At 59.3% G+C, this 19,066-nt stretch overlaps 1 protein-coding gene across 9 annotated transcripts in view; it reads right to left on the reverse strand.

Moving 5' to 3' along the window:
* RANBP3 (RAN binding protein 3) overlaps window positions 1-19,066 on the reverse strand; it is a 47,171-nt gene that overhangs the window by 23,016 nt on the left and 5,089 nt on the right. For 2 of the 9 annotated variants that reach the window (XM_070058721.1, XM_070058723.1), the window contains exons 2-3: window positions 6,836-6,891; window positions 457-660 (exon numbers count right to left, since the gene is read on the reverse strand). The exons of 2 other annotated variants lie outside the window; for them this stretch is intronic. In XM_070058721.1, coding sequence (XP_069914822.1) covers window positions 457-660; window positions 6,836-6,891 — 260 coding nt within the window. Of the gene's footprint in view, window positions 1-456; window positions 661-1,167; window positions 5,700-6,835; window positions 6,892-19,066 lie in introns of those variants that run through there. 5 more of the 9 variants (XM_070058719.1, XM_070058718.1, XM_070058724.1 and 2 more) reach the window with 3 other exon arrangements.

The following is a 19,066-nucleotide window of genomic DNA, read 5'->3' on the forward strand; positions in this document are numbered from 1 at the left end:
GCACACAATCAGTCTGGCCAAGCAACCTGTGCCAGACACCTCCTCTTCCCACGGACACGGGGAGCCCGGGCTGTCGGGTTCCTGGGACCCTGCACACGAATGCCCGAAGTCAGGGAAAGGAGAAAGAAAAATGCAAGTGGGGAGACGGGGGTCAAATTTGGCGTGGAAGGTTCTCCCCGACTCGTCAGCTTCCCTGCGGCCCCTCGCGTCTCTTTCAGGAAACAGATCAGCGTCTTGCTATGGGGCACAGAGTCCCGTGAGAAACGCCTAACAGAGGGGCTCCTCTCCCAGTGCGGCCGCAGCGTGACTCAAAGGGAGCTGGAGGAATTCCTGCTGCTTTTAAGTTACCATCAGCTGCTTACGATGGTCTGGGGTCTGGATCTGAGGGGCCGAAAGGGAAGGGGCCGTCTGGGCGGGATCCCTGGGCAGCGGGAGTGCTGGGTGGTGTGGACTTACCCCTGCCAGTTCTCGCGGCAAAGGAGGAAGCCGGGCTTCAGGAGCGGGAGGCGGAGGAGTGCTGGCGGAAGTGCTAGCGGGGGCAGGAGGCTCTAGGGCACGCTCACCAGCTGACGCGGGGTGACCCGTGCCATGGGGGGGGGCCTCAGCCTCCCCCCGAGGCTCCTCTCCCGAATCCGACAAGTCTTTTTGCTCTGCAGAGGACTGGGAGCAAAAAAGACAATTTTCCTTCAATGTGAATAAAGGCTGCACCGAGGGACAGGGGCAGGCAGGGGCAGGGGCAGGGGCTTCCCCACTGCCTGGGAACAGGCCAAAAAGCAAGGGCGTGCTACCGTGTGTTGCTCCACAAAACCCGGCCCTCCTGGCGTCCAGGAGGGACCGTGAACATGGACCTGGGCTGTGAGACTTTGCAAGGAGTGTGGACGTGTGTGGGAGAGCAGCCCCAGTTCTGGAAACCACAGGGAGGCCCGGCACAGGCCGATTCTGCTGGGAGCGTCCAGCGAGGAGAGGCCCGGCTCGGCCTGGGAGCAGGATGACCGAGCTGCAGACCTGCTGAGCCCTGAGGGGCTGACGGGCTCCTCACAGACGTCGGGCTGAGGTTGTCAGCCAGCAGGAGAGGCGGGAGGTGAGCCTGGAATACCACAGTCGGGCATAAAAGGGGGAGTCCAGGGGCAGTTCCGCGTCTCCTGGGGGTCCTCCAGCACCTCTTACCTCGCGGCCGACTCGAGGTGCGTCGAGGTGGGGAGGGCTCCTTGCTCTGTGCGTGCAGGTGTGGGCTGAGGCACTGAGAGCTGGTTCTCTACCACTGCGCAGGAGCGCGGCCAGCATTCTCCCAGGCTCACCCCAAAGAGACCAAAGGCTTCTTTGGAAGTCAGTCACAGCAAGTGGAAGCTGCTTCCAGAAACCTCGCCCCCCGGCGTCCCCGGTGTCCTGGATGCCACCTGGGCTTCCATGGGCTGGAAGCTCGGTGGCCACCACTCTACGCCGCCTTCCTGAGAAACGGTCGTACCCGTGGAGTCCCGGAGCCTCCCACGTGGCAGCATGCGACAGCACAGAGCCACGTCTCACCCCGTGACCTAAGGCTGCGGGCAGACACGGCTGGCGCTGTGTACTCTGGGTTAAGTGCCTTGAGCGCTTACAGGGCCGAGCGCTGCTTCGTACCGTGTGATCGTGAGGGACAAAAGCACTACGTGAAGAGAACTTCCCATCAAAAGTTCTCAGGAAAGCAAAACCATGTTAACCCATCCATGTGTCCCAAGAGTCAGCAACGGGACACCATGAGTTCTTTGTGTCCGGGGGCCGTGCAGCGACGCCCAGGCCTTCCCACCCGAATGGCACTGCTGCCCCCTCAGCCCCTGTGGCTCTTCTTACCCAGAAGCACTGGGTTACTTTAACCCCTACCTTGGAATGCCCTCTGGGGGGACTCAAAAATGCAAGTCCAAAGGGGCCCCCAAAGAAATGCATAAAGATGAAAATCCAGGGCCCAAAACAAGACCAAATTCTTCGTTGCTGGTTAGAATGAGTGTCTCTCACAAGTGCTGAAACAGCACAGCCGTCCTCTCAGATCCAGGCAATGCCTTGGGAGCACCAGCAAATGTCATCCCCCAGTCTCCACGTGGGTCCTGGTGCTCCCCTGGACAAAGGGAGTTAAGCTCTGCAGACCACGACAAGGCCTGCAGTCCATCAGCAGGTTTCAACCAGCTTCTGACGTCATCCTAAGATACACGGGGCTCCATAAAGTTCATGGGAAGTGTGCATTAAGAAAAACCTGTGCATGCTTTAAAAAACTTTTTGCACCAAAATAAACATATCTTGATCTCTTAATTACATCTTTCCAAAAACGTCGTGCAGTCCCCTCACAAACGTGGCTGAGGCACGGGGGTAGGCCTGTCGCCCTGAGGGGCTCCCCGGCCGAGTCTGAGCACACCCTGCCAGCGCGTCAGCGGCACCGCACTTGCCCACTGCCTCCACCTTTTAGCAAACCAGCACCGTCCCGCTGGTGCCCGCTCTGAAGGGACAGGACAAGAAACCACAGAGCAGCCACATGCAGACGGCGCAGCGCTCCGCGCATTAAACAAACGACCTCTGTCTCCATTCAAGGCTGTGCGGGAAGTTTCATTCTGTCCGAGACACAAATTCAGCTCAGCACACACGTTTTGCAGAGACCCGTCCCCAGGTAGCAGAGGCACAGGGAGGGAGGACATGAAAACCCCTGTGCCATCGACGCGGTCATGGATTGGTAGACACGCCGATGGCTTTCTCTGACATACGCCACTAGCGGGATTTGGCGACTCGTCCCAAGGCTGGGCGCAGCCGCCACTACCCCGTGATGTGCTGCGCACGCGCTTCAGCACCAGGGTCAGGCCGGCCACAGAAAAGGCCCAGCCCCTGCTGCCGAACAGCAGCTCCCGAGCTGGCAGCTTCGATTTTCTTTTTTCCAATCAAATCCTTTATTGTAACCAAGACTCAGCAATAACTCAGTCATGACTCAGCAATAATTCCTGGGCACACGAGGTTGCTCTCCTTTGAAAGAGGGGACTACGGGGTGGACCACAGGGCTTTCTGACCTTTGGGAAAGAAGCAGCTGTTCAGAAATATCACCATCAGGGGTCCGGCTTTGCAGCATGGCAGGTTAAACCACCGGCTGCAACGCCGGCATCCCATGTGGGACGAGTCCTGGCTGCTCCTCTTCCGAACCAGTTCCCTGCTAATAGGCCCGGGAAAGCAGCAGAAGATGGCCTAGGTGCGTGAGCCCCCGCACCCACATGGGAGACATGGAAGAAGTTCCTAGCTTCTGACTTCCGTCTGGTCCAACCATGGCTGTTGTGGACATTTAGGGAGTAAACTGGCAGATGGAAGATCTCTCTCTCTGCAACTCCATGTTTCAAGTAAATAAGTAAATCTTAACAACAAAACAAGGGGCTGGCGCGGTAGCACAGGTTAATCCTCCGCCGGCAGCGCCAGCATCCCATATGGGCACTGATTCTAGTCCCGCCTGCTCCTCTTCCAATCCAGCTCTCTGCTATGGCCTGGGAAAGAAGCCCTTAGGCCCCTGCACCCCTGCGGGAGACCGGAAGCAGCTCCTGGCTCCTGGCTTTGGATCGGTGCAGGTCTGGCCGTGTGGCCTTTTGGGGAGTGAACCAACGGGCAGAAGACCTTTCTCTCTGTCTCTCCCTCTCACTGTCTGTAACTCTACCTCTCAAATAAAAACAAAACAACACAACAACACCACTATAAGAGACATCTGAGGGACAATGAAGACAATTAAAACTATGGACTAGGGGCTGGCACTGTGGCGCAGCGGATTAATGCCCAGGCCTGAGGTGCCAGCATCCCATATGGGCACTGGTTCGAGACCTGGCTGCTCCACTTCCGACCCAGCTCTCTGTTATGGCCTGGGAAAGCAGGGTCCTTGGGCCCCTGCACCTGCATGGGAGACCCAAAAAAGGGCCCTGGCTTCGGATCGGCGCAGCTCCGGCCGTTGCAGCCAATTGGGAAGTGAACCAGCGGATGGAAGACCTCTCTCTCTCTGCCTAACTCTGACTTTCAAATAAATAAATAAATCTTTTTTTTTTTTTTTAAAGTATGGACTAAATATCGAGAAATTATGGAACGAATGGTCATTTTCTCAGGAGTGGCACGACACTGGGGCCATGGAGGAGAACGGCTCTGTGTGAGTATCTGGTGGGCAGTGGCACAAGGATGCAACTCACAGCCCAGAACCTGGTGCTTCAGTGTTAACAGTGCAGGGGCAACGGAGGAGCAGGCACTCACAGGGCCGTTCTGAGTTGAAAATGTTCAAAATAAAAAGCTGAGGCGGCCGGCGCCGCGGCTCACTAGGCTAATCCTCCGCCTTGTGGCGCAGGCAACACCAGGTTCTAGTCCCGGTCGGGGCGCCGGATTCTGTCCTGGTTGCCCCTCTTCCAGGCCAGCTCTCTGCTGTGGCCAGGGAGTGCAGTGGAGGATGGTCCAGGTGCTTGGGCCCTGCACCCCATGGGAGACCAGGAGAAGCACCTGGCTCCTGGCTTCGGATCAGCGCGGTGCGCCGGCCATGGCGGCCATTGGAGGGTGAACCAACGGCAAAGGAAGACCTTTCTCTCTCTTTCTCTCACTGTCCACTATGCCTGTCAAAAAAAAAAAAAGGAAAAAGCTGAGGCAAACAGCTGAGGGGAGGGGCAGGCCCCAGGCACAGTGGTTTTGACACAGCAGGGCACCCACATCCCAGCGGAGTGCTGGGTTCAGCTCCTGACTGCGCCTGACTCCAGCTTGCGGCATTAACTAGATCTCCAGGGGCAGTGCTGAAGGCTCGAGTCCTGGCTCTTGCCACCCACACAGGAAACCGAGATTGTGTCCCAGGCTCCCGGCTTTAGCCTCGACTCAGCCCGTTGAGGACGTTCAAGGAGTGAACCCGTGGACAAGAGTTCTCTCTCTGCTCGGGGCAGGGGTGGGGACTTCAGAAAGAGAAGGGGTAGACTGGATAGCGCTTTCCCAGCCGGGTGCCTCAGCCCGAGGCGGGGATGGGGTGAGAACGAACGCGGAGCGGGCCGCAAAGGCTGCTCTCTGAACGCCCCGGGAGACCCGCCTCCCCATCTCCCCTGAGCAGGGCTCAAGGCCAGACAGCTGCCCTGCTGTTCCCTGCCACCTTCTCTGGCCGGTAACTCATGAGCAGCACAGAAATACAGACTCTGCACCCATCTGGACACTGTCCACCCGACAGCCTTCTGCCCTTCAGCAGAGACATTTCCCATGTGCCCTGTCGCGATCCTGCCTCAGAAGCGCGGCAGAGTGGGGCGCTAACTCCCAGGAGCTGGATGGCAGCTATTTTTAGAAGCCCATTTAGAGCTGGCTTGGAGTCAGTAGTTTGATAAGAACTATACTTGCGCATTTCTTAAATGGCCTTGAAGGCCTTCCCAGCTAGTCTCTGGGTTCAGGTTCAACCCTAGCTCCATCCTGGTTCTGTCGTGAAGGCCATACATGCAAATCACACATTCGTCTGCATAAATACCACGTCAGCGTCAGCGTGCTTCCTCTCGCTGGGGTCCTGGAGTGGTCAGGTTTGAGGAATTGCTCATTCCTGTTATTTGTTTTAAATCAAGCGCTGGCAAACTTCCTGGGCGAAGGGTCAGACACTCTGCAGCTGGAGCAGCCACCAACCACCGTCGAGGCGCCAGCGTGGCTGCGTTCCAATAAAACTTCATTACAGAAACAGGCAGTGGCGGCAGTGGGCCTCCGTGTGTCGACCTCCAGCTTAAACGGAAAGTGGCTCAATGATGATAAGAAAATTCGAAATTCTTTTAGCGAACCCTGATTTTACTGAACACTAGAGAAGTCACCCTAGCATTTTGAACACTGAATAATCCAAATCCTGCGCTTTAATGTCCTGTTTCTGAAGAGGAAACGCATCACCTGTGCCATGCTGACCCAATCTCCGAAGGACAAACAAGAACAGATGTGACCAGGCCGGGCTGGCAGGCACTGCCTCGAGACGAGGAGACCAAGTTACAAGTCCAGTGGACAAGTAGAGCACCCACTTCTCCCCTAGCAAGGCACAGGATCCCAGTGCAGAAGCTGGCCTGCCACGAGTCCCAGGTGACACGAGCCGCTCCTGACCCAGTGCCCATCAGCCTGCGCGAGGACGGGGAATCCCCCAGCCAGTGAGATCATCAAGTGCTGTCACTACCAACAAGAGGAAAATCTACCGAACGTCCCAAATTCTGCACAGGCTTGTCATGCAGCATGGTGCACCTGCTGGCAGAAGAAAAAGGCCAGGTGCCTCTCAGGGCGTGTTCACACAGCACCCTCACGCGAGCGGGAACGCATCAACTGATCCACCCCACCCGCTCAGGGGGGCACCCGAGCAACGTCCCCCAGGTAAACAGCAGCACCTGTGGCTGCCGCCCCCAGGCTGCTGGCTCCCATCTGAGGCCAGGTGTCTGTGGGCACGGTGCAGTCCAGACACACAGCCCAGGACAGGGAGGCAGCCTCTCAGGGACAGACGACAAACACAGTGCCAGCAGCTCGTCATCGCTCCACATGCATCCATGCCACGCTGGCTAGGGCCAGCAGCCCCCTCAAGCCCTCAAAGGCCCTGCTTTCTGCTCACACCCCCGCCCCCGTTCTGCCGCGGCTGCCCTAGCGAACAGCGTCTTCCTGCAGGAAACAGATGCTCCGACAGGCCCTGCTCTGAGCCCCTGCCGAGGCAGACCCACCTTCACCTCTCTCCGTGGTAACCGGAAGCCACTGGGCCTTTTCCCTCCAGGCTCAAAGTGGAGACCCTGCTCAGGTCTCCCCAGCTGCAACCTGGCGACAGGCTGCTGCCAGAGAGAACCGATCGGAGAAACGATGTGAGGAGAGCACGTACCACGTACCGGCCCCTTACCTTTTGTCCTTTATCCTTTTGAAACACAAAGACGGGCGGAGCAAGGGCGGGCTTCTCTGCAAAAAGAAAAATTGGTTTTTTTCCCCCCAACACTATATTCACATAGTAAACAAAGGTACATTTGTCTGTATAAGCTGAAAAAATACACAGATATACATACACAGAACACAAGTGATATCAAACGGCCGGGAGCAGCCCCCAACAGGCCATGTGGATGCGGGGGTCCAAGTGGGGAAGACCCCACACCCAGCAGTGACCCGCCCTCCTTTCTGTGCGCTCACCGTGCAACCAGCAGGAAGCCTGCGGGACTCACGAGGGTGCGCTGGCCAAGGGGAGGGGGCCACCGCCGTCCACTGGGGCCTGGCATTGACACGGCTTGCAGATGCCATGTCGTTACGTCGCACCTCCTAAATTCCAATGCTGGAGACTACTCCAGCTCTCATTTTCTGTTTTTAATCTGCAGGCCAGAGGGCGACCAGTCCGCCCAGGCCCTCTGGAACATTCTCGAGAGGACAACATCACCATCCCACTGCAACTCTGAGTGAGTAGAGAAGCGCCTGTGGAGTGGCTGCAAGTCCTGGACAGCCAGTGCTGAAGGAAGAAACCCTCTGGGGAGTACTGTCCCTAGGGGACAAGGGCAAGGCAGCCTGTAGTTCCCACCAAAGCCATCTGTCTCACCCGCAGGGCCAGCCGGGTCCACAGCCTTTTGCCACTTGGCCCTGGCATGGGTGACAGCAGATGGGGACTGCCCAAACCTCACAAAGGAGGTCCAGTGCCTGCCTCATGGCCTTGGGCCTGGGTGCCCTGGGTGGGCCCAGCAGAGGGCTCTTGGGGGCTCCTTCTCCATTCAAGAAAGGAGGGCTGGCGGGAGGGGCTGCTAGTGTGGGGAGTGCCTGCTGCAAGCAGAACTGGCCCCCCCTCCCCCGCTCTCCGGGAGCCCAGCCATGGGCACTAGAGGCCAACTAAGACCCAGGCACTGGCACGGCATGACTATGAGCGTACTTCATGAGGGGGCTGGCTTAGCTGGCTCCGGCTGGGTGGGCTCAGGAATTGGGGGAGGCCCCCGGGGGAAGGGAGCCACACAGAGGTCTCCAAGAGCAGGAAGGGAGAGCTTCAGGCTCAAAGGCCGGGCCGTGGGGTAACAGAGCTCTCTGTCTGGGGATATCGAAAGAGGTGGGGGCCAGGGGAGGTCCAGCGGGTGGCGTGGGCACGGGCCCATGACAGAGGATATGGGGCTGTGAATAAGTTCAGGGAGAGAAAGGGATGGCACGAAGGTGACTGAAAGGACCCCACTCACTCCCAAGCCCCCAGACCCGCTCCTGGAGAAGCTAGACAGACAGCAGTCTTGATCTTGGGGCAACGCTCCACAGGCAGGCACCCCCACCCCCTGTAGCTCCTGGCACAGACAGTCCATAGCAAGTACCACGTCTCAGGGTCGCAGGCGGCGGCTGAGGGGTCCCCACCCAGGCTGTCACACATCCCAGCAGCCGTTTCCCCCAGACAGTGCACTGTTGCCATCTGCAAACCTAAGTGACGCCAAAGGCTCCCTGGAGGACCTTCGGGTCACACGAACAGCTCAGCCACACTCCTGTCTGCGGTCAGGGACCCCAGACACCTGCTGTGCCCCGGAGGTCCGGGCCGCCCTTCACTTCTGCACTGGACTGCCTGTTCCAAGACACACAGGACGGAGTCAGGGTTTCGGCCAGCTCAGAATCCTCTCCTCCTTAGGGAACAAGCTTCCCACCCCTGCCTTGGTTCAGGTAGAGCCACACGCAGCCCCGGCCCCAGGCCTGCCCGGAGCAGTCCCTGCACGCCACAGCCCTGGGAATGCTGTGGCACCTGACTAAGCCAGGCCTTGTGCCAGTGCCACTGGAGAAGACGTGCTCTCTGAGCTGGGGGAGGTGACCACGGGGGCTGCCAGCAGCTACACATGCACCAGGGGCCTCAGACAGAACAGAGCAGAGCAGACTGAGTCCTGACGGAGGCCCTAAGTCAGGTTCGACCCAATAAAAACGCCTACCCCAGACTTCTCGGGCAAGTTAATAAATCTGACTTCCCCTCATCACTGACAGACAGCCCAGGGGGAGGGGGGCGGGGGGCCAGCGCAGACTTCATTAAACACACGCTGCCCTCAGGCACTCTGTGGAAGAAACTTGGACTCGCCTCAAAGCAAATCCAACACTTTCCTTCCCTCCAGAGCAAGTGCTCACCACCTGATGCACGCCCGCGAGGACACCAACAGCCCACAAGGTCGCACACTCTGCTCTGGGCTGAGAGCAGTCCTCGGCAGACAGGATTCAACAAACACCTGATGAAGGGGTGGGCAAGGAGGAGCAGAGACAGCGAACGCGAGGCGCAGGCTGGTGGGTGAGGGCGGCGGGGAGGGGCTCCGGGCTGAGGGCTGACCTGCAGGCACCCAGGAGGAGCCCCAGGGAGGGTGCGGACACAGGGTGGAACCTGCCCAGAGCTTTCGGCACCACCCTGAGCCGTGCCTGGGCACAGAGCTCCGCTGGGGCCGGAGGGAGACTGCAGAGGCGACGTCTTGGAGCACAGGAAGTCGGGCGACGGGCAATCAGCTCGGCCCTGGCTGGTGCAGGTTCCTCTTCCCGGCATCTATTCCTGCCACCGGTCGCATCTCTGCCTCCCTCTCACTGCCTCACGTCGGGCTCCGTGAGCAGACAGAACCACCAGGTGAAACGTGGGCTTAAACCATAACGTCCTCCCACAGAGTGCCCTGCGTGCTGGCTCACTGCGACCCCTGCTGGGCTTTGCCTCTGCCTGGAACACCATCACTTTCTTGTCCTCGGCCACCACGGACAGGAAGTTCCTGGTCTAAATCACAAACCTGCCGCGCCGTGAGCTCTCGAGCCTGCTTTTGGTTTAGACCCTGTCACATGTCATCTGAGGTCACATGCTAAGGGGCCTGGAGGCCAGACATGGTCTCCACATGGTCTGCGAAACAGCCCTGTCCCCCAGTGCATCACGTGGAGCCGGTCACATAAAATTCATCCAGTTAACGCTGGACCTAAATCCCTCTACCTCTTCACAGCCCGAGAGCTGTCATGTGGCCCCATAAACATTTACTAGGCCCTTACAGTCTCTGCAAGGCAGCAGAGAACAGGAAGCGAAGGGCAGACTTCGGGGGGCAGGATGACACGGGCTGGGGGCGGGTGCGCACGTCGCGGCTGGCAGCCCCCACCCCAGCCTCAGACACACAGGCGCTCAGGAGCAGTTAGGGAGTGATTATGAAACGTGTCTGCACTCCACAAAGCGCAGAACCTGGAGAGGCGCCGTTAGGGTTCTCCAGGGGAACCCAGGCGCGAGGGCCCCTGCCAGGGCACGCTGGGACCCCTGCTGGCAGCAGGCGCGAGGTTCACAAGGAGTCCAGCAACTGTGGACACAGAAAGGGACTTCAGTCACACCCTGCGCACAGCGGAGGCCACAGTCTGTACAGACTGCACGTCAGCGGCACTGCCCAATGACCGCACCATGAGCTCTGCTCAAGCAGGACCACTCCACACGGCCCCCAGCCCCAGACTGCTGGTGGGGAGGGGAGGGAGTGGCAGCATACGTCCTCGCCTGCGGCCCCGGAGCGGGCACGGCCAGGCTCAGCTTTGCCAACGCCACCGCCACACAGACTTCTAGGGACCTGGGCCAGCATGAAGACCCAAACACGAATCAGCACGCACTCTGCACTCAGGTCCTGCCAACCAAGCGCTTCTGCTTTGCCTCGGTTTTGGTTCTGTGAACTGCTCTGTGCCCGTTAGTCTGTAAAAAGCAGCCTGCCTGCAGATGGCAAGACAGCTCATCAACGCTGGGAAGGGCCCTTCCCAGAGTGACCGCCCAGGGGTCAGCATGACGTGGGCAGTGGGGTGGCACTCGCAGACCTCCGGTCTTCCACATCACTTCAAGTAACGCCCACCTTGGGGTGGCACGGGCTCTACCATTGGAACGCGGGAGGGTTGAGGCCACCCACACACTTCCTCCCTGGCCTCAGCGCAGCTTCCCAGGGAGCTGCACGCCAGGGCCCAGACAGTGGCTGCCCAATCCCATCCACCTCGCCTCCCCCCAGCACCCAGCCAAGCCTGGCTGTGATGCCCTGTGATGACCACAGGAGAGTCTCTGGCCTCCCCAGAAAACAGCCACCGAAGCCCTACCAGGAGGTGAGCAGAGTGAGCCCTGACGCCACGTGGCCCACAGCACTGCTCTGCCTCCTGTCCTCGGCCACTCTCCACCCAACTGTGAGGCTCAGATGCAAAGCTGGCCAGCCCGGCTGCGGTCTCAGCACAGGGCCTGTGTCCTGGCTGTCGTCTCTATAGTCCTGGCCACGAGCCAGACAGGTTAGGGAAAGCTTCGCGATCTCTACACTTGCTCTCAACCTCTGCCAGGTGGCAGGGTCCCTTCTGCACCTCTCACCTTCCTCACGGGGCAGAGACCAGCAGGGTGCTCCGTCCCACTCACTGGAGCCTGGGACCCACTCCCCAAGCCGCAAGCAGGACTCAAGATCCCGCCTAGCACTCACTTGGCAGCCCTCCGCAGCTCTGCGCCTGACGCCTGCTGTGTGCCGACGCCATGCTGGCCTCTGGGGAATGCTGCACCTCCTGCCTGCTGGAGCCGACATCAGATTTGAACACAGTAACCAGGGAGGCAGAGGCGGCCCGGGACTGCAGAGCTGGGGCACCTCATCGAGAGGGGCTTCCGGGAGGAAGCCCCATCTGAGCAGGAGGACGAGCAGCATGTGGCCAGGTGACAGGACACAGGGAGAACACGAGGTCGAGGTGGCACCTGCTGTATGCCTGGGCGTTTGCTGGCACCTGGAGCACACCATGAACTCCAGGCCCCGGGGGACAGCCCCGCGCAGCCCAGGGTGACGGGAGGTGAGCGGGGTGGACCTCCAACCTCCCACCATGTCGCAGTTTTGCAGGGGCCAAGGTAGGGAGAGGGCCAGAGCTGCTTCCTCATGTGAGGCCTTCAGGAAGTTCATGGGAAATGCACACGTATTACAAAAATATCATGCATGGACTTTAGAATTTTCAGCACCAAAATAAACTCCTTTACTCCATGAGACTGACTGACCTGAAAGGCAGGTGACAGGAGGGAGATGAGACGGGGACAGATCTGTCTGCTCACGCCCTCTCCAAATGGCCTTCAGGGGGTCCAGGCTGAAGCCAGGACTCAGGAAGTCCACCTGGGTCTCCCAGACGAGTAGCAGGGACCCAAGGACTTGGGTCATCACCTGCTGTCTCCCAGGCACATTAACAGGGAGCTGGATCAAAGCGGGACTCAACCTGGCACTCGGATAGGTGATGCTGGCATGGCAGGTGCATCACAACGCCGGCCCCATTCCCTGAGGTTTCCTGAAGTCCGCCTGCAGCGTGAGTGAGAAGGCCCAGAGCAGACAGTTTCCAACAACCACAACCGATTCAACTAAAACAACGGGCTTCCTGGTGCCGCCCCGACGAGAGGCCCCCAGGGGTCAGGACTCAAAGGCCTTGGCTGTGTCCACTCAGCCAAGCGCGGATGGCGGCAAACCCTTAGAACAAAATGCCTTCTCTATCTATCTGCACCAGACGCTGGGGGGGGGTGGGTGGGGGGACCGTGCAGCCTGAGGAAGAGGAAGAGCCCCTTGGGTAGGGTGTGCGGCAACAGCCACCCAACAGGAGGAAGGCTGGGGTCCCTGCTGCCCACGGCGAGCAAGGAGGGGACAGTAAGGAGCACCTCCCCGCCCAGGGTTCACAGGCTAACAGGAGACTGCAGGTTCCTCCGGGCCTAAGGCAGCCTTGGGCAGCAAAGACATCCCGCACAGGGCCTCCCTCACCGAGCACGTCCTCCGGTGCCAGGGTTCTACTGCACCATTCCACTGGCTCCCCGCGGCCGCTTTAGGAGGTACGTGGACCGATGCCCTTTTATACAGGGAAGGAGGCGGGGACTCAGAGGTTAAGGGACGTGTCCGAGGTGGGGCCGGGTCTGCAGCCCACGCTCCTGAGTGCCCTGCCACAGGTGGGAAGGGCCCCAGCCCCCGCATGCTCCTGCCCACCTTTCCTGCTCAGGTGGGCCTAGGACTGAAACAGGCACTCCTTTCTTCTGAGAAATGACATCAGAAATAAAGCAGCTGTCAGCTGACGCGCTCAAAACAAGACCAAGGAGCTGACGAGGAGTTCCGGGTTGGCCCGAGCCTTCCTGCTCACCTTGAGAACACTGTGCGATTATGCCAACGGCACGTCCCTGCGGAGACCAAAATCCTTTCAGGTCGTCAAGAAAAGCACCAGAGACGTTCCAAGGAACACACTGAACGGCGAAACAAGTTGCACTCTGTCTTGTCTGTCAGATGTGTAACCAAGGAATGCTTTGCCTAACATTCAGAATCTGTGCTGACAACACGCACGCTCCCCACCCTCCCCCCAACTGCCTCCTTCACCCACGGGGTGCCACGGGCCCCACAACCAGCTCCGGCCCCGCCTCCCCGGGGCCGCCTCCAGGCTTCCTTAAGACGGTCCTCCCGCAAAACTCAACAGCAAAGGCCGCACGGCCCCGGGACGCCGCGCACAGAACAGAACCGGGAAGCCTCTGCCTTGTTTATTCCCTTCCTAACTGGTGAATCCCACACCTGCCAGGAAACGGCCCATCTGGAAAGCCGCTTAGAACTCTGGACCGAATGTCAGCAAGGTACTTATGTAAAATTAGCTTTGATCTGGCTGATGTGTCTTAATCTTCTTATCTGGGAAAAAACATGGAGAGCATCTTGCCAACACAAACGAGGCTACGAGCACCGGCACGTACCACGAGCACAACACTTCTCTTGCCCCCCAAGCCACTCCGTTTCTCAGGAGGGATCAACAGTGATCCATGGCAACGCGCCGGCAGATTCGTCACCGACGCGTCCCCTCCACTCACCAACTAGTTCTCTGGGGAGACAGGAACCTCAGCCACACCACTGCAGGGGACACCTCTGAGTCCTGGTGTCTGGCCCCTGTGCTCGCCAGCCCGGCTTTTGGAGGGGACTGGGGTTCCCAGAAATGGACCCAGGCACTTGGGTCCTCCTCTGCTGCTTTCCCAGGCACATGACCAGGGAGCTGGCTCAGAAGTGGAGCAGCTGGGACTCGAACCGGCGCCCACACGGGATGCCAGAACCACAGACGGCAGCTTCGCCCACTGCGCCAGAGCACCGCCCTGGTAACTCAGTTCTCATTCCAGCCCTCTCCTCCAACAATTCTCAACTGGCCTCAAGGAGGTTACAATGGGCAGGGCTTTGGGGCCTGCGGGGTGGCACCTTACAGTTCGGCGTCTTTCCTTCAGGACCGTCCTCCTCCTCACCTTCTGTTACCTTCGCCTACTGAGACCCAACGGGCCCATCTGACCGTCGGCCTCCTGTGCTCCCGACACCAACAGAAGGAGCGACAAATGACTCCTGCCTGCTAAGTGGCCTCTGCCAGCACTCAGGGCATGGACACGCCCAGCCTCATCCAAGGGGGCCACGTCGTCACAGAGGGGACTATTATTTATTCTCTCTGCTTTGAAAACCATGAAACAAGGCTGAAAGGCCTGAAGAGGCGGGGCCTTGCCCACAGTCACCAAGCTGGGAAGTGGCAGAGGCAGGCCAGACCCTGATCTGCCTTCCAAGCTGGATGCCTTCCGTCCACACGACCCCCAGGAGGGCGAAGCCTCTTTATTTCCTCTGTCTCTCTATTTCCGGGGTATCAGTCCTGCAGGCAAACCCTCCACCCAAACTGTAAGGCCCTGGGGGCAGAAGCTGTCCTCTGGGCACTGCGGTGCCTTGAACCTCAAGTGCATTAAAATAAAGCGTCCAAAGCTGGCAATTGTCTCAAACTACAGGGTGGGATCGATGACCCAGCTTTGCTGGGACTTTCTGTCCTGCCGCTAGGTGGCGAGACACCAACACAGCTGAGGTGAAGCGAAACTGGCTGAGCACTGGGGGACAAGCTCCAGTAAAAGCAATGGAAATCCCCTCTCTCCAGGAAACCTAGGGAATACGGGGCCCCTGCCAAGGCGGCAGACAGGCTAACACGGGGGAGCTGGGCTCTGGGTCACGTGGGCTCCAACCAGCCCCAACTGCTCTAGGCTGGGACCCTGGGCACGCTAACCGACCTTCCTGGACATGTCCTGGTCTGTCTGCCAGCGACGTCCACACAGTGTGGGACGTGGCCGGTGCCCAGCTCGAATTCCACGCCGCTTATACTCAGAGGACTGCGGGGAGCACACTGATGGCACCTGGAAGCACAGATTAGATTCAAGGACGAGGGACTGCCAGTGCCCTCCACGGCCTGCGTGGCCCAGGAGCTGCCCGGGAAGCAGGTGGGAAGGCAGGCCGACAGCAACGCCTTCTCCCGTCGGCGAGACTGGCCCAGCCCTGACGTCAGCTTCATTCCCGGAGATGAGAGTAAAAAGGCAGGTGAGGCCACAGCTCTCTCCAGAGGAGAAAACAAATCAGCAACCAGCGCGTGCCGAGAGAACCGGAAAATTCTGGAGCTACAGAAAAACACGGCGGGACGAGAAGGCCTGAGATGTCATCTGGAATTTAACACAAGGGACAAGAAGGGACAGGCCAGGGGAAGGCAGAGGAAACCCAAGTGCACAGGGCCTGAGCACACAAGGAGTCAGTGTGCAGCCCGCGTGGCTGCATGCTTCCAGGGGAGGCTGTGGGGAGGGTGGGTGGGCAAGGATTCACCCAGGTTACACGAGGGAGCCCGCGGGGAAGGCCAAGGCGGGGAGTGACGGGATCTGGTCCCCATCTCAGCTGTCACAGCATCTTCCTAGGGCAGGTGTCTGGCCCCGCAGCTCCGAGGCCACCTGGGACACCGGCATCCAGCCCGGGCTCTGCTTCTGAATCCAGCTTCCTGCTAACGTGTGTGCGGGGGCAGCAGGGGATGCTTCCCCCAGCTGGGTCGCTGCCCCCCGGGGAGATCTGTACTGAGCTCTGGGCTCCTTTCCTCCTCTCTGGCCCGGCCCAGCCCAGCCCTGGCCGTTTTGGGCCAGGGATGCTCAGCCTGCAGAGTTGAGGAAGACCACCTGGGAGCGGCGAGGACAGCAGGGCTCAGGAGGCAGGAGCAGATTTAAGGGACTCGGCAAGGAAACTCCAGGAGTCATTCCGGCAAGGACAGAGGTGACCATGTGGCTCCTTGGAGATGGAGCAGTGGACAGGGTTCAGGTCCCCCAGAGACAGACAGAACCTGTCAGTGGCCTGGTCGTGGGAAGCCTGAGATGACCACACGTGGCTCTGAGGGTCCATCCTGCTCGGTGCTGTTAGCTACACCAGTCTCACTGCTCCAACAGGAAGAAGCCACGGGCAGGGCTCACCCACTCAACAGTGCTCACGGCCGGTGACTTGAGCCGGGCCCAGCCCGGGGCTCCAGGTCCCCACCCATCCTCCGCTGAGCTACGGGCAGCTTGCTCTCTCACTCTCACCCCTCAGGAAGGCCAGATGCTCAGGGCCAACTTCCCACTCAAGCTCCGCCCTCTGCCCTGACAGATGAAATGCGGGACTAATTCTGAGTGGACAGTGTTCTTAAGTGCAGTGCGGCAAACCTAGGGGGTTTGATTTAGCCAGGACATTTAAAGTGCACCCTAGGGACAGGGGCTGTGGCACAGCGAATCACAATGCCACTTGTGACACTGCCACCTTCCCGTATCGCAGTGCCAGTCTGAGTCCGGGATGCACCACTCCCAACACAGCTCCCTGCAAATATGCCTGGGAAGGCAGTGGACGACGGGCCAAGTGCTGGGGCCCCTGCCACCTACGTGGGAGACCCGGGGGGAGTACCTGGTTCCCGGCTTCAGTCTGGCCCAGATCTGGCTGTTGCAGCCACTTGGAGAGTGAATGAGAAGATGGAAGATCTCTTTGTCTCTCTCACAATGCCTTACAGATAGATAAATAAATCTTTTTTCTTTTCAAAGATTTATTTATTTATTTGAAAGGTAGAGTCACAGAGAGGCACAGAGAGAGAGAGAGAGGTCTTCCATCTGTGGGTTCACTCCCCAAATGGCCACAATGAACAGAACTGGGCTGATCCAAATCCAGGAGCTTCTTCTGGGTCTCCCACGCAGGTGCAGGGGCCCAAGGACTTGGGCCATCTCCCACTGCTCTCCCAGGCCACAGCAGAGAGCTGGATCAAAAGCGGAGCAGCTGGGACTCAAACCAGCGCCCATGTGGTACATGGCACTATGGCTAGCGGCTTTACCTACTATGCCACAGCACAGGCCTCATAAATAAATCCTTTAAAAAAACTTATTCTAAAAGGCAAGAAATGCCATCTACACATGTGCATGGAGTAACTGAAATAATTTCCTATTTTTCTTCGAGCACCATAGTGAGGTGAAGGCAACACTCTACACAGGTCAGTTCTCAGGAGAACAAGTGCCCATGAACTTGACGCTACTGACCACTGGAAAGGATGGGCACAGGCTCCGAGCCTCACTGGCCGGGCATACCACACGGTCCCAGCCAGCCCCGCTGCTGACAGGGCCTTGGTCTTCAGTTCCCCTGACACGGCCTGGCCTGGACTCAGAGCATGTCTGGGGGCCCTCACGGGTTCAGGCATTCTCACCCAGGACCCGCCCTGGGGCTGACGGTTGAGAAAAACACTGTTCCTCTGGGCAGGACGTGCATGATGTGTGCTTGTCTGCCAAAAGGCCACAGTGCAAAACGCAGGAGGAGCCCCAAGCAAATTGATTTATTCCTGGATAATTTTTTTCAATCCTAGAGCCCACAGTCCCCACCCAAGAGTTACTGCGCCCCCTATGGGCATGAAGAGACATTTTCGTCTGTCTCAATTGGCAGATTGGTATCCCATAATACACAAGACAGTCCTCCAGCACAAGCACGATCTAAGCCCAATGACACCTGCAATGAGGCACAAGAACCCTGCATGTGTCATCTGGGGAAACAAAAACCAAACATCCGAGCCAGAGCCTTAAACCACATCTCACACAAAACGACCCCGACCGCGGGCAGGCGCTGTGGCACGGGGTTACGCCGCTGCCTACACAGGAGCGCCGGCTCACGACTTCCCACCAGCTCCTGCTGGTGCAACCTGGGGAGCAGAGGATGATGGCTCAAGGACGTGGGGCCTTGCTACCAGAGTGGGGACCCGGCACGGTGCTGGCTCCCTGGCTCTGGCACTTGGGGAGTGAACCAGAGGATGGAAGCTGTCTGGCTCTGCCTTCCAGGCAGGTGAACGTGGACTGGGGGAGGGGACGCTCTGCCTCTGGAACTGGCCTCCTCTCTCCCTCTCCGCTCCAGCACCCAGGACCTCACTAGGACACACGATTAGGGAGCACGACAGTTCCGGCGGGGTGCGAGCAGTCCCTGGAGGACTCTGGGACCCGCCTGTCACGGCTGGCCGCTGCTGGCGCCCTGTGAGTGGCGGCCACAGCCGCTCCTGCTGCGAAACGCCCTGCAGGGCCGCAGCGTGGAGAACGCTCGCTGGAGCTGTTCCTCCAGCCAGCAGACTCCCCGCCGAGGGGCTGGCACGAGCCCCTGTGATCCTCCATCTACTCAAGGTCCTTCCCATCCCACACCTGCAGGAACCAGCAGTCGGGCAACCTGCTCAGGGTTCCAGGGCAAGGAGGCGGCAGAGGCGACACCGACCGAGGGCAGTCAATCCAGAGGTCGCAACTGCACCCAAGGTGTCCCCTGGAGCCTGCCGATCGGCCCTGGCTTCAACTCTCCGGCGGCTCGAGAGAGCGGCAGGGAGCTCCCCGCAGGCCCCAGCCAGGCCCCGGGCGCCGAGACGCCACTGGCGTGGGCCACGGTGCTTCTCATGCTCTGGTCTCAGGGCCGCTTCCCGGGCTTGTGAATGACTGAGGATCCCCAAGAGCCTCTGAAAAAGCGGGTTATGGTGAACACTGACATTTACCACGGCAGACACTAACGCCGAGAAAACACCAAAATACTTGCTATTTATTTAGAATCATGAACTCTGGGAAGTTTACCTGACACTGTACTCTAGCAGAAAGTAACTATGGGTAAACCCGCCGTCTGCAGTGCCCGCATCCCAGATGGGTGCCAGTTTGAGTCCCGGCTGCTTCACTTCCGATCCAGCTCTCTGCTGTGGCCTGGGAAAGCAGTGGAGGATGGCCCAAGTCCTTGGGCCCCTGCCCCCGCGTGGGAGACCCGGAGGACGCTCCTGGCTCCTGGCTTCAGATCTGCGCAGCTCCACCCGCTGCAGCCATATGGGGAGTGAGCCCGCGGATGCAAGACCTGTCACTCTCTCT

This window comes from Oryctolagus cuniculus, chromosome 16, assembly GCF_964237555.1.
Source record: "Oryctolagus cuniculus chromosome 16, mOryCun1.1, whole genome shotgun sequence".
NCBI classification, from domain to species: domain Eukaryota; kingdom Metazoa; phylum Chordata; class Mammalia; order Lagomorpha; family Leporidae; genus Oryctolagus; species Oryctolagus cuniculus.